Source organism: Lactuca saligna, chromosome 2, assembly GCF_052625555.1.
Source record: "Lactuca saligna cultivar CGN05327 chromosome 2, ASM5262555v1, whole genome shotgun sequence".
Lineage (NCBI taxonomy): Eukaryota > Viridiplantae > Streptophyta > Magnoliopsida > Asterales > Asteraceae > Lactuca > Lactuca saligna.
Genome location: NC_136418.1, coordinates 128,191,926 through 128,208,140, shown reverse-complemented (window position 1 = coordinate 128,208,140; position 16,215 = coordinate 128,191,926). Strand labels below are relative to the sequence as shown.

The window sequence follows — 16,215 nt, the reverse complement described above, 5'->3', positions numbered from 1 at the left end:
TCACATAAAGGCAACATACTATGAACTATCAAACTACAAACTTTTCCTAATGAAATATGAATTCATAAGGAAGTATACATACCTTGTTGATTGTTGTAGTAAACAATCAAGAATCATTTCTTCAAAGATTTAGGAAGCGAACACCATAAGTGTCGTGCCTCTAATGGTTCACACTCAACCCTAGTAACTAGGAGACTTGAAGAGAGCGGAGGGGATATGAAATTTCGGCTATGCCTTGTGAATAAAGAGATGAACGAAATTTAGATCCCAATGGGTCTTTATATAGTGTAACTTGGAAACTCTAGACAACCCTAAAATTAATAAAATAATATACATTCAAATTGGTAATTATCCAACTTCCTATTTATCTGCAAGGAATATTCCAAATGCCTTGGAATAACCTAGAATTCGTCCACATCCTTCCGACTATCTCTTGTTCAACTATTTAACAACTGCACTTTAAATTAAATCAATTAATCCCAAAATTAATTCTAATTAATTTATTAATTAATATATTAGTTTCATAATATATTAACAAATTCATTTAAAGCTATTTATTAATCATATAATAAATCAATAAATCAGCCAGTCACTCTAAAAGTCATCATATTCAATTACTAAGTTTGAGGGAAACCCAAAAGGACTTTGCTAATAATTCTAGATTATACTAATTTAGTTATTGACTTAGACACCTAATCCAACAAATAGGTACTATAAAGAGATATGATGGACATCTTGAAAGTTATCATTGTTGATGAAGCGTGTGTGGTTAACCGGCACATCATTGTGAGATGATAAATGACATCGAGGTTGTCAAGCAAGTTTATATGGTTATTCACATCTCCTTTGTGATCCTCAGCATCTCAGTCACAAAAGTGAGCGTAATCCGAGATTAAACATGTCATTGATAGGATTCAATGAATCTCAAAATATCTAAGAGTTTCATAATATTAGAATTGGTAAAACCCTTACCTACTTGAAATAGATTCGAATTTGATTACGACATCCCTCTTCAAAGTTCAAATAAAAAATATGGATCTAGCCTTAATTTAAATTTACGAGTTAATAATTAATGATTAAAATCAACTAACTTGAATTCTCTTTTCTCCTAATATTAAATGAAGATAGAAATGGTCTTCCTCATTCTTATGGAAATGGTTTTCCTAAATCTTCTAAAGATGGTCTTCCAACTTCAAGTTAATGTGAAATTGTTTTCCCTTTCTTATGAAATGATGGAACTAGACATCATTTTTCTTCCACCTCCTCCTCCTGTAACTCTCCCAACATCACGTTTTCCTCAAGTTGAAACGAGTCTAATCAATTCCTATTGGCATGTAGACAGCAATATGGAAACTCTGTTTGTACACATGTTCTGAAAATGAAATCGTACATTGACAAGTTGGATAGAATGGGTGTTGTTTTACCAAGGGAGCAAGCCATTGATTTGGTTATTCTCTCATTCCAAATACATATGATCAGTTCATTGAGAACTTTTGTATGAGGAATATTGACATGAACCTAATTGATCTGACCTAAATGTTAATAGTTTTTGAAGCAGAAATGCTTAAGAACATATCTGAAACATAAGTTCTTAAGGTTTCCATGGATATTGGCAATGGTGACAATGGTGGTCGAGAAAAGATTTCTCTTCCCAATGGAAAGGTGTAACGTCCCATAACTCGAAACCAAAATTTTTTGTTTTTATTTAAATAGTCGATCATCCAAACATATTTTAAGACCATAAAGTATTCAAATTATATCAATAAACATCTCAAAAGTACATAAAAGTCAAATAAGCTGAAAATCATGGTGTGTACAATGCGATAATCTCGAGCTCTTCCCTTTGGAGGGATTCTCATATAAAAACAGTTATCACGCCAATATTGATTGACCGCCTTTTGAGATGCTCTACCGGAGGAAATGTACGACCTCGATATGTTGGGGTGAGGTCGGTCAACAGGTCATGGGGAGTACCAAGGTGGTACTCAAGACGACATAAATGATTGATCAAGTTCGTGACAGACTTCAGACAACGCAGAGCCGAAAAAAGAGCTACGTAGATAGACACCAGTCATACTTAGGGTTTCTGGTTGGGGCTATACATATATGCCAGCTAAAGACTGTTCTTCCATACATATATGCCAGCTAAAGACTGTGTTGGATCTATTTCACCCCTAGATGTATTTCACCCCCGAGTTTATTTCAAATCATATGTCAGCACAAGGTTGTATCGGGTCTATTTCACCCCCGATTCTATTTCAACTCATATGTCAGCACAAGGTTGTACTAGGTCTATTTCACCCCACATATATATAGCAACAACATCCACACATGCATACAACACATACAACAAGAGTTACAAAGACTACAAGCACATACAATCTCTAGTGTCCTACAGTATAGTGAGCAAAATGACTCACAAAGCAGCTCAAAAGCCAACACAACCTCCAAATCCCAAAAAAGGTGTTAGGCGTCATCTAGATAACCACACGAGGCAAATCATTAAATTACATATTAGGACATTAATGGCTAAACAAAATCCATAAATCAAAAGTCAACCCTCAAGGTCAACGATCAAAGTCAACAGTCAATGTTGACTCCAACTGACCGCCACGACGTGGTCTTCCTTGGCCACATCATGGTCCACATACTACCAAACAATCAGGAAAGTCCCCACCGCCACGCTGTGGTGACCTAGAACCACATCGTAGTTACCGAGGTTCTAACAGCTTAATGCATTAAGCTGTTTTATTCTATTCCAAAAGCTCTAAAGCTTAGATCCGGTCCAAAATGTGATCTAGAAGGATAAAGCATCTAACTTTATCCATTAGGACCACCCACAAGGTCCAAAACCTAAATCTTTATGTCCTAAAAGACTTAATAAGGTAAGAACTTATTCCACAAGGTACGAAGTCTATCATTTCCAGGAGTGATTCTAGCACCAAAATTAACTTAAAAGTTTGTGCTTTATAGACATGCATGTCCAATGCATGTCTTGAACCCATATTAGGTCAAAAATGAGGGTTTTATGACCTAATCGCATGCATGGATCAAAACCCAACCATACTCCAGATCCATGACATAAAATACACCAAATGTCCCAGAGATTGATAAAGTTTATAAGATCTCATCATCTCAACAAACAAGAACAATAAGTTAATGGGACAAAACTCAAGATCTAGCAACATAACATGATAAAAATCGAGTCTTAGACACTTACAAAGGTCCAAAAGAGTGCAAAGGTGAAAAATGGATACTTGCTTGCTTGATCTTTGCTTATTTCTTCTTCCTTCTTCCTTCTTTAGCTTCAAAGAACACTCAAACTAGCTCAATAGTTGAGGTGAGTGATTAGGGTTTTCTTTGGGGCTTAAGGGGACTGATGAAGGTTGAGGATGATCAGAACCTATCCTCCTCATTCCTTTAAATAAGGAGCAAACCTAGGAAAATAAGATGTGCATGCCAGCCGCCACCACGCCATGGCCAACACTGCCATGTCGTGGTGACTCGAATGAACACACGACCCATTTTCGCCTCGCCACATCGTGGTGGTGCCTCCACCATGCCATAGTAATTCTCAACATGAAAGTTTTAGTTATAGACAAAATACCACAAGATCCGGGCATTACAATTCCCACCTACTTGAATTAGACCTTGTCCTCTAAGTCCGCCACCTCAAACAACTCGGGATAATGTTCCCTCGTCTCGTCTTCCAAATCCCACGTCCATTTTTAACCCCCTCGGTGCTTCCACTTCACCTTCACGAGATCTACATCCTTATTTCATAGATTCTTCATCCTCCTATTAAGGATCGCCATCGGTCTCTCTATATAATTCAGATGATCATCCACCTGAATGTCCTCCAATGGAACCACTACAGAATCATCAACCAAACACTTCTGCAACCGAGAGACATGAAAAGTGTTATGGATCTGATTGAGCTCCTCCGACAGATCCAAACTATATGCAAACCTGACCACCCGGGTTAATACCCTGAAAGGATCAATATACCTGGGGCCTAGCTTATCTAGCTTCCTGGATCGAATGACACCTTTCCAAGGTGACACCTTCAGGAGTATAATAGCCCCAACCTGAAACCTTAAGTCCGACTGGCGTTTATCTACGTAGCTCTTTTTTCGGCTATGCGTTGTCTGAAGTCTGTCGCGAACCTGCTCAATCAGTTATGTCGTCTTGAGTACCAACTTGGTACTCCCCATGACCTGTTGACCGACCTCACCCCAACATATCGAGGTCGTATATTCCGTCCTGTAGAGCATCTCAAAAGGAGGTCATTCAATACTGGTGTGATAACTGTTTTTATATGAGAATTCCTCCGAAGGAAGATACGTATCCCAACAACCACCAAAATCTATAACACATGCCTGTAACATGTCCTCCAAAGTCTGGAAGGTCAGCTCGCTTTGACCATCGGTCTGCGGGTGGAAAGTCGTGCTGAAATGCAGACGAGTACCCAACTCCTCGTGGAATCTCTTCCATAACTTGGAAGTAAACCAAACATCCCTATCAGAGACCACAGAAACCGACACCCCATGCCTTGCCACCACTTCCTGAATGTAGATATCGGCCAACTTCTCCGTAATGCTCTCCTAGATTGAAACAAAATGTGCGATCTTGGTCAATCGGTCCACGATGACCCATATCGAATCCACTCTGTGTGCCGTCTGAGGCAGTTTTGTAATAAAATCCATCATAATTTCTTCCCATTTCCAAACGGGAATTTCCAATGGATCCATTTTGTCGTGGGGTCGCTGATGATCGACATTGAATTTCCTGCAAGTCAAGCACCTCTCCACATCCCAGGTTATGTCTCGCTTCATACATAGCCACCAATAATCAGGCCGGAGATCTCCATACCTCTTTGTCGCTTCGGGATAAATAGAAAATCTCGTCTTGTGCGCCTTCTCCATCAAGACCTGACGTGTACCACCCCAATATGGGACCCACACCCTCCGATGAAGGGTCAATAACCCTCAACTATCATAATCGAAGGAAGCCACCTGAACCGCTATGCGCTCACTCTTCCGGTGCTCTTCCTTTATAGCCTCAACCCGAGCCTATTGAATCTGCTCCAAGAGTGGGGTAATCATTATCATTCTCAAACACACATTCTTGATCGGGGCAGCAACTACCTTGCGGATTAGAGCATCGGCCACCACGTTGGCCTTTCCCGGGTGATAAAGGATCTCACAATAATAATCATTCACCACATCAAACCATTTACGTTGCCTCATGTTCAAATTTGGATGATCCATCAAATATCTCAGACTCTTGTCATCCATGTAGACAGTACAACGGAACCTATAGAGGTAATGTCACCAAAAATTGAGGGTGAACACTACAACCCCTAACTCCAAAATATGCGTAGGATAATTCGCATCATGAGGCTTTAGCTACCTCGAAGCGTAAGCAATCACATGAACCTATTGCATCAACACTGCACTCAAACCCGTGATAGATGCATCGAAGTACACCACAAAATCCTTAACACCCTCCGACATGGTCAGAATCGGCGCCTCACACAATCTTCGTCTCAATAAAATGTCTACTACTCATGTCCCCAACGAAATGTGACGGTCTTATTCGTCAACCGGGTCAAAGGAACCGCTATTTTGAGAAATCATGAATGAATATCCGATAGTAATATGCAAATCCAAGGAAACTCTGAAACTCAGATAGAGACCTCAGAATCTCCCACCTCATCATCGCCTCGACCTTAGCCGGGTCGACCAAAATACCGTTCAGTTTGACAAGGTATCCCAGAAACTACACCTCAAGCAACCAGAACTAGCACTTTGAGAACTTCGTATACAACCTCTCTCTCCTCAAAGTCTCCAATACCTCCCTCAAATGTTTCTCATGCTGTTCCTGGGTCTTGGAATAAACCAAGATGTCATAAATAAACATAATCACAGACCGATCCAACATAGGTCTGCATATGCAATTCATGAGATCCATGAATGCGGCTGGAGCATTGGTAACCTGATCCAAGAATGAGGGTTTTAAGCCACTTTCTTTTGGATTGTTCATGGATAGGGAATGGCGTGGCGAGCAAATTTAAATGCGCCAGTGACCAAACGAGCAATCCAACTGGAATAGCACTGGAATGTTGAATTTATCACACATTACCACTAGGGGTAACACCAGCATGCCTAATCCGAACTCTACTAATAGCCCCACCATCCATATCCACATCCTCGACCTCTATCCCCTCAGCCTATATATTCATATCCAAACCAAACAAGTTATCCTCATCAACATTCCCTTATGAATGTAGTCATTTAGTTGCTTTAGTTTGCTGAAGTAACAAATGATTTGTTTTCAGTGTTGATATTAGGTTTTAGTGACTCTGATTTACGCGTAATAACTCATCTCGAGTGTTAATACCAAACTTCAGTAGCCTAACAAAAATATAAACTACTCTTTTGAGTGCCACGAGACTTTAATACCCACGAACGGCTACCTTTTTTTTTTTTTTAATAATAAAATCCAGCCTTTAGGTAATATTTCAAAATACATTTTTCATAATTACAAAACTAGTTAAATACTTTTTTTTTATCCAACAAACCAACACCATTGTTCATAATTACAAAACAAACCAACACCATTGTTCATAATTACAAAACTAGTTAACCAATTATCCTTACATTTTTCATTACCATGACATCCATACAAAAATTTCAAGAGAAACAAAACAAGAAATTTAGTTTCTTACTTGTAAACAACATTTTTTTGGAGAAAATAGTATACAAAGTACTTTTTATAAGTTTATAATACCATGTTTTCCTACGTATATTGGTTTATCAAGTTTTACACACGATAACCATCTAACCTATACAGATCTCTGTAATTAAACATCCAAATCCCTTCATTTCTTCGTCTCCCTTCTTCATTCTTCACTTTTCAAAGATCAGACCAATCGCTAACATCAGTCTCATAGAACAACCCATCAACAACTTGATCAATAAGAGAATCAATAAAGGTATTGCAACGAACGGAGAAGATCCCGCCGACTGTGTTACGAGCGCCGGAGAACCAAGCAAAAGCTGCAGCACAAACTACGACACCCAAACACACCCCTGCAGCCTCCTCAATCCCTTGTAAATCCATCTTTCTGAATAATGAGTTACCTGTTACAACTTCCATCGTCACTGTTCCTGCAAAAACCATCTGTAGCCATAATAAAATTAGGGTTTTTTTCTTTCTTAAGAATGATCAAACTTCAAAGCGCGTTTTATTGATTCAAAAGGTGGATCGATTGATACCATGGCTAGACGACCGGAGATGATTTCAAAGTCTTGGCTTTTTTTCGAACTCTCGATGTACTCCGAAAGCATCTCGAAGAACCGGGACACCTCATCGCCGCCTTCGTCGTCGGCGCTTCGCATCTTCATCACACCGGAACGATCTGAACCGTACGATCTAAGGGTGCACACCCTTGGCTGCAATAAGATCTTCCCACTCTCTGCCTTCACGGCGGCCTTATCTGTCAGCCTCACCTTCTGAACCGGAAGCGATGGCAGCCGCCCAGCCACCGATTCATCTCTTTGAACCACCGGTTTTTCCGACTTGAGATTGCAAACAATTTGTCGAGCAGCCAAAGCCATTGAGAGTACGGAATGTTGTTGTGTGAGGACTAGAAGAAAGTAGTAGTAATAATATGGTTAAATTTTCTATTTGGCCCCCTTGCTTTTTAGATAAATAACATTTAAAGACCTTTTTTTATGAAAACTGTACACATACACATCATTGGATTGTGTTTCTTATTAAAAGGCCTCGGTGACTTGAGACTTTTGGTTAAGAAAGGTGTAATTGGCATTTTTAATAAGATTGAGGGTGTAAAGTGTATTTTAAAGGTGAATGACGGGTGTGACTGTAGTCCACGTTTTCTGGAGAAATGAAGGAAGGGTATGTGGGTCAAAAGGAGTTACGTGGTACCATTTTTTCTCGTTGACGTAGTTCTCACAGGAAGCCGAGATTGACCCATATGCACGCGGATAAAATGGTGAAATGACCGATGGGCCCAAGAAAGAAACGTGTTTCAAAATAAAGACACCCGACATGTTAATTTGTTAAACAAACGAGTCAAACAAGTACTAAACTCTAATAGATTAATTGCTTAGGTTGGTTGGGACAAATCAATTGAAAATTCAGAAAACGTTGAAACCAAGTTACAGATTTGTAACCATCTTATAGACTTATACAGAATTTTGTAGATTGACTTGAATTTTACGAGTCCATGTTATTACATGATAACGAAGTTTTAAATTTTAAGGGTTAATGTTATAAAATGGTCACCAAATTCTATATTTGTTCAATTGTTCGGTTGGAATTTGCAAGCAATGGCTTAATGTAATCTTGTCCCTTATGCTAGTAATGACTTAACGTAATTTTGGATCATTTATGTAATGTTTGAATTACTTATAAAGATACATATACTTAATTGCAGGGCGGTCCATTGGTTTTTTTTGTCCCACGCGAACCCCCATGTGTGTACCAAAATATACAAAACACATAAGAATGTCAAACATTAAGGTGTTTAGTTGTGAAAAAATAGGTCGTTTTCAGAAGAAAAAAAAAACAAAAAAGATACAAGAAAAAATAAGAATTTTGAAAAAACGTTTAGTTCGTCTATTTTTCTAAATTTTTCACAGAAAATAAAAAATTCCCGTTTTCTAAAATTACAAAGAAGTTGAAGTTTTTTGGAAAACTGATAATAATTATTTTCCATATTTTTCTATTTCCAAAATTTTTCTAAAATATAAACACACACACTCTGTAACATCCCGAAATAAGATATGCGTCGATAACCCTAACTTTTATTTCATCTGTCAAGGCTAGTCCTTATTTGAAAATTGGTGGCAGTCGAGTACGCGGGATGTACGCATGTGTACGCTCAGCGTACTCATGTGCTTGCATGGACGCGGAGGTCACCTAGTACGTTGGGCGTACCAGAGGATGCGTTGGGCGTACTAGGCTCAGAGTAAAAAACCCTAATGCCTTGTGTGCCCCTATTTAAGGAACATGATGGCCTCATATCCAGCCACCATTTCTAGCCTCCAACTCCCCTCAAAACCTAAATCTCGTTTTCATAGTTGTGTGTGAGTGCTTGTGGCTTATTGAGTGTTCTTGTGGAGTTCTTTTGTGAATGAGGAGCCTTGAAGGAAGGATATATGGTGTTTAAGGTCTTGGATCTAAGTTCTTATGTTGTTGGTGTATCTAGAGGTATCAAAACTCGAATCTTGTTCATTCTTTTGATTAGTTCATGTTTTGGGTCCATTTCTAGGGTTTTATGTCCCAAGTTTGAAAATTTGTGAGTTTGATGAACTCTAGAGCATAAATATTATCCTTTAGGTGTATTTGGATGTTTAGATTCATAAAAATGAGATCTTGGTCGTCAAAACCTCTCCATGCTTGAGATATGTGGACCTTCATGTTTAGAAGGTTAGAGTTTGTGATCTTGAGACTTGTCCAGCCATGCTAAGGCTTAAATTCATCGACTTTGTGAAGTATTAGGCTCTAGTTAGCCCATATTTGAAATTGTAGCAATTGTCTTAACGAGTTAAGACCAGATGGATCGAAAAGAGGAAGTATGGGGAGTACGTTGTGCGTACTCCCAGCTACGCACAATGTAGCGCCTTGAGTCCCCAATGCATGCATGTTTAGATATACGCCCAGTGTAGAGGGATGTACGCCCAGGGCACGCGCTGGGTGTTGACTTTCGTTAATTTTTAGGGTTTTGGTCAAGTTGTGGACTTTTGACCATGGAGGGGCAAAATAGTATTTTTACCCTCTTGAGATTTAGTAGAAAAGACTTGGTCTAGCATTTTGGGGGTTGTTAATATCAATTATTAATTAGAGACATATGTGTCATATATTAGGCGGAGTCTAGACCGACAGTTTGGGTACAAGATTTACTTGCTTTGCTTTGAGAGGTGAGTCTTCTCACGATACTTACCTCTGTGTTAATGCATATGTGACCGGAGGGTCTTATTTGCTTTACTGACCGAAGGGTCTTATCTGCTTTACAGGTAATTATGCATTCTGTCTTTGTGACTCATGTTATACTATTATGTATACACACACACACACACACACCGAAGAGTCTTATCTGCTTTATGTGTTATATGAGACGATACTCGGTACTACAAATACATGAAATTCGGGATTCGGTACCACCGGTACCGGCACTAGTACCGAAAACCGGTACCATCCCCGGTACCGGTATCGGTGATGCTAATTCAGTTAGGTACTCAGGATTGACTTTCAATAAAATTCAATTTTTGGGAAATCGGGAACGGTACGGGTCGGTACCAGTTCTGTCTCATGCCCATCCCTAATTCAAGATGATTGCGGCGATGAACTTTTCTTGTCCGTGAATTGTTCTCGACCGTGAACAGATTTCGCCTCTTGAATGGTTTACGGCCCATGGATGGTTTACTGCCTATTCTTGGTGTTCTTGATGAAAATATGAAGGTTTGAAGGGTTCATGACCGTAAACCCAAAACAAAGGGTGTTTGATTTTGATGAAATTATGAATACTTGATGCTCCAAAACAAGTTCCAAAGTTCATTATATATATGTATACATACATATATATATATGTATGTATGTATATATACATATATATATATGTATATATATACATATATGTATATATATACATATATATATACATATATGTATATATATACATACATACATATATATATATATGTATATATATATATATAGATATACATATAAGAGCCAATGCTTGTTTTCTTTTTATACTTGCTTAAATTCCTGAGAAATCAAATATTTTTGCTGTCTGGGCAGGGGACTTGACGAGTCCATGAAGGGACTCGACGAGTTCAAGACAAAAATCATTGAACTCGCCGAGTTGGTTCATGCACTCGACGAGTTGGACCCCCCGACATCATATCTTCGAGTTTTAAAGATTGAATTGGTCTAGAATCATTACCTTAAGCTGTTTTGTGCTTATAAATCTTGTTTTTAAAGTGGTAATGATTATAGTAAACCAATTTCAAGGTTAAAATCAAAATTTCAAGATTTATGTATGTTGATGTAATTTTTGAAATTGTTGATATGGATTGTTTATGCTTATGAGTTTTGGTAGATCATAAGAATTATTTACAAAAGTGTTTGTTAGTTAATTGTTGATCTAAATGTATTTTAATGGAGTCCCTAATTTGTCCTCAAGTTATGGATTACCAAAAAGTTTTTTTGTGTTACCTTGCTTTATGAGTTATTTTAGATTAATGAAAAATATGTGTTAGTTGTTTTCAATCCAAATTAATCTAAAAGTTGTTCATAAAATGTGTTTTTGTAACTTGTCCTCAAGTTATATGAAAAGTTGCATTTTTGAATCTTAAAACTCATAAAAATGTCTTAGGTTACAAAAACGAAGAGTCCTAATCTTATAAATAGCTTTTATGGCTTCATAATTTGTCCTCAAGTTATGGATGTTCAGGAGCCTCCTCATTAAAAGTTTTTTAAAACTTTAATTAAACTCATAAGTTATGAAAATCCAAGAGTTTTGAATAGTTTTAAAACTTTCCCTCAAGTTTTGGAATTTGTAAAGTTTTCCCATGAATCCTTTAGTTCCAAGTTAAGCCTTTAGAATTTTAAAAGTTAAAATTCAACACTTATACTTTATAATATTATAAGTTAATAATATTTATATATATATATGTATAAGCGCAAGTCGTCTTACCATTAGTAGGCCTCATTCACGAAGTCGGTCTATAAGGGGGTATAAGGTTACTGCCTATAAAATGGCAGTTTAATGGGTGTCCACTCTCACCCACCACTTCATTGACTGGTGGAGGGTCGTTAGCCGAACAGGTAGGACAAGGATTATAATTCTCCCGTAATTAAAAGTATTAATGAGAAATATAAAGTAACTAAATGTTTTTTATAATTCCCAATATTAGTTACTTTAGGAAAATGTGAATAAGGTGTTAATCCATGAAATTACACTTTGCACTTTGTTTAAGTCGGTTAGTGGAGCGTGTGTGGTTAACCGACACACTAACTCGTATTTAACAAGGTAGGCAAAGGGTAACTTAATATTTATCATAGTATCGATGGAGCGTGTGTGGTTAACCGGCACATCGATTGAGGGGTAAACACTTAAGAGTACCATGTAATTTGCATGGTTACTTCACACCTTGTTTTATGATCCTCGACATCCCAGTCACAAAAACTGAAGGGCACACTCAAGATTGAAACATGTCATTGAACAGTTCAATGAATCTCAAAGATCTAGGAGTTTCAAATCCAAGTAATATCTAATTAAATTATTTCGTTTTCATGGTGGAAATTGGTTAATCGTCATTCACCTACCTTCAAATATTCTATAGCTTGGATTACGGCATCCATCTTCCAAGTTATAAAATATTGTGTTGGGTCTAAGCCTTGATATTTCATATTGGGTGTTATATTAAGGACTTCAAATCAACTATCTTGAATATCTCCTAAAAAGATGTTTAGTTCAGACATCTATGATCTTCCCAAATCTCTTGGAACTTCAATTCCTCCACCTCCTCCAATCATCCTCCCTAACCCACAAGTTCAAGGTCACTCAATCCCTATTGGCAAGCAAGGTCTATGTGTGGTTGTATCTTGGAGATGAAGTTACATATTGACAAGCCGAGAGAGTTGGGTGTCAATGTCTTAAGAAAGTTGGATGTTCAATCACTTTCTAAGTCACATAGTGAGTTACCTTTGGGACTACTATGAAATAGACTATGATATGACCCTTAATGATCTTATCTATTTGCTTGGTACTGCTGAATCAGCAATGATTTAGAGCTTTGGTAAAGCAAATTTGATTAGTAGATCAACTTTCCAAACCTTCAATGGACATTGAAAATGGGTGCATTGGATACCAAGTAAAAGCCTTCTCTTCCCAATGTAAAGGGATTGGCCATAGTCAACTCGGTTGACCAAATGGTAAAGAGAAAGGCTAAGTTTGAGATTGTCCCATGTACCATTCCTAAAGGGTCCATTTGGTTCTATTTCCAAAAGGAAAGGGCATTGGTTGTGAAGCTGGCAAATTTACCTGAAAGATTATAAGGCTGGTAAAGTCAATAAGTTTGACTCTACTTCAGGTAAAGTCCACTATCTAACTGGATTAAGTTTCTATTATGAGATTCTTATTACATGATGTGACTGGGTCCAATGTTGATGTTTTAAGAATCAAAGGAAAAGTGAAGGAAACTTAAAGAAAGAGTATGTTGATTCTGACCGCGAAGATGGATTTCTATCGCTTGATTGAAGATCGGATTCTTTAGCTACTCTTCGATTGCTAGGAAACATGCAATAGCATAGTTTTCATTTAAAGTTGCATTGTAAGGAAAAGTTTTAAAAGTTTGTTTTACTTTATTTTATATCTCCTTGCAATGGCATTTATGAAAACTTGATGTTTGTATGTTTCTAGCAATAATGGAAATATGAATTTGATTCTTTCATTTGTGGTAGTGTCTAAATTTACCAAATAAATAAATATTTTCATCAACCAAGGTTTCAGTTTGATAGAAACTTGGAAATCATACAAGTTGTATAGTATGATGAATGAGAACTTTCAGCTTTGGAAAATTAAGACAAGTTCCTTGATCACATATATATGTGAGTCAAGTGAATGACTAAGGGATCGAGTACACATTCTTGTGCACTGATCAAGTCCACCACAAAAGATCTATAAGACTATTCGTCATGTTTTACTATAGTTTAGTAAATATGGTTACACTTACAAGTTTGAGTGTAATTTTGATACATTGAAACATGTTTGATGTATAGGAGAACGAACAAGAAGAATCAAATTAGGAAGAAGGTTAAAAGTTTCTCAAATCTGAAAAGATGGGAGAGTACTTTAGTATCATGTTATATGATCATCTTAATGATTAAGAGACATTATCACAATTCATCCTCTAAGTGCATTCTGATAGCTAAGAAGAGGAGCTATGAATTGTTGAAGTGGTCAAATCAAGAAGATGATTCATACCTCGTTCCATAAATAATTCTTAGAGTCATACTCCAAGATTGTAACTTGAGTGACATATCTTAAAGAAAGGTTTCTTAACACTAGTCAAATGTAAGAGTAAAAGTATCCTACTCTTGTACATTTGAAATTGGTAAGTTGTGATGTTTTGGATAAAACAAAGACCAACTAAGGCCGATTGTGTGAAGTGTGTCTTTATTAGAATCCACACTATCTCTTGAATATCTAACAATAAAGTCTTATATGTCAAGAAGACAGTGGGAGTCTAAAAGATCCTGGAATAGTTTCAAGAACTAATCAAGAATAAAACATGTATTTCATCACTAGCACACGACTAGAGGTTTATAACCCATAATTTTGACATTTCTATGCCCATTCCAGTTAAAGTTGGCAATACATCTGAGTTCTACAAGTTCTCAGTTGTTTGCATAACTACTTGGAATCAATGATTCTTTTATTATACTACCAGGTGGCAAGAAGTTAAGATTGTACAAGTTCAATCCATGTGAGTTTGGATTTGTCACTAACCTGGTCTTGTGGTCACGTGGATAAGAACATATACACCATAAAATCTAAGGGTCATAAGGTTTCTCTCCGATTCATGAAAATGATGGTGAGGAAACACTTCCACCAAGTAGATAGCAATCTTTGCATTCTTAAAGTCGTTAGTGGAGCGTGCGTGGTTAACAAACACACTAACATGGACTTATGAAAAATAGCAAAGATCAAAACAATTGAGACTATGATTACGTCATCCCTTTTCATATTTCTAAAATTGTTTAGACACACCTGTAAGCTATCTAAGAGAAGGTGTATGATTTTGATAAAGTCTTATCAAAGCAATCTAGCATCAGAAATCTGAACATTGGTAAGGAAGTCAATAAAGTATTGATTTCTAGAAGTCCAGCTGTTTTCTGGATACACGTCAAAGCTAGTGGGAGCATAAGTGTTATGCTAATAATCATCATGTTAGTAGGAGCGTGACAATTATGATAAGTATTACAAGTTGGCAATGTTAATTATAGAAAACAAAAGTTTCAATTTGTGTGGTTGCAGGGGTTGAAAAAGTTGTTTTGCTATAATTAAGGGAGAGGAAATTATACTTCATTTCAATTCAAAGAGACTTAGATTGATATTTTAATCATTCTAAAAGGATTAGATTGAATTTTAATCATATTTAGTCAAGAATATATAAATGAATTTCATGTTGGATTGGTTCAACTTAAGGAAATTCTATATATTGCGTTCTTAAAATTCGATTATGATTACAACATCCCTCTTCATAGTCAAATTTTGAAAGCATGGAAAATAAAAATATTGTAGCAAAATATTGATCTAGAATCATGTCTTTATGTAAGACATCATGAATCGTGTCCCATTTGCTTTGGGTACAAGATCGATTACATGTGCTATAATATTTATCCTTTCTAAATTTTCCAAATGTCTTGGGGCATTAAGAGGTGAAAAGGTCTAGAATTGGATATGACTAAAGTGATTAAGCATTTGTCGAGGACAATCTAAGGTTTACCAAAGATTGGTTGCTCAGGGATAGTTAGAAGTATAGAGTTAATTTTTGGAAGGACCATATTGACATATTATGAAAAGAGGCAACTCTTATTCAAAAGTGATAGTCAAATTGGGAATATGGAAATGATTCCATAGGTGGAAGTTATTCAATTTGTGTAAGATTAGAAAACTTAATGTAAGAAGGATGTTTCCCATGGAATTGATCTCCATTGGAATACTCTATAATGTCTTTTGACAAGTCTTTGTGACTTTGTACAAAGTCATTACAAGAGGATCTGTGCATGTAAGTTTAAAATCTATTAGATTTCGATAAATGATAGGAATTTGAAATTCTTACATTTTCGATAAGGATTTGGGAGTGTGAAATTAGAATCATTGAAATTATGTTCAATTGGTTTATTTCACAAAGTAAGGATCATAGACAAACATAGAGTGCATACTTAGTGTATGGCAAAGCTATTGTTTAGAAAAACATAGTGTACATGATTGGAGCATGGGACAACTAGTGTTTTAATTCAATTATAAAGTTGATAAAACTAAAACAATGAATAATGAGTAATAAGTATGGTGATAAATAAAAAGTGTTTTATTTATATTCATAGGTTTTGATACCATATCAGATTCAATTATTCCTGTGTTTCATTTTTCATGTTTTAACTTCCAGAATA

General features: G+C 36.7%; 1 protein-coding gene across 1 annotated transcript; it reads right to left on the bottom strand.

Moving 5' to 3' along the window:
• Window positions 1–6,644: 6,644 nt before the first annotated feature.
• Window positions 6,645–7,662, bottom strand: SEP2 (stress enhanced protein 2). Its single transcript, XM_078980156.1, has 2 exons — window positions 7,281–7,662; window positions 6,645–7,185 (listed from the first exon to the last, which is right to left on the bottom strand). Exons 1-2 carry the CDS (start codon window positions 7,620–7,622, stop codon window positions 6,919–6,921), a joined length of 609 nt encoding a protein of 202 aa, XP_078836282.1. The 5' UTR covers window positions 7,623–7,662; the 3' UTR covers window positions 6,645–6,918.
• Between the last annotated feature and the right edge of the window lie 8,553 nt (window positions 7,663–16,215).

What these genes read in the sequence shown, in the direction of transcription:
- SEP2 (XM_078980156.1), bottom strand. Translation starts at nt 7,622, where the DNA reads ATGGCTTTGGCTGCTCGACAAATTGTTTGCAATCTCAAGTCGGAAAAA. An exon ending in TCTCCGGTCGTCTAGCCATG is followed by an intron (nt 7,186 to 7,280) that starts GTATCAATCGAT and finishes TTATGGCTACAG; the next exon opens with ATGGTTTTTGCAGGAACAGT.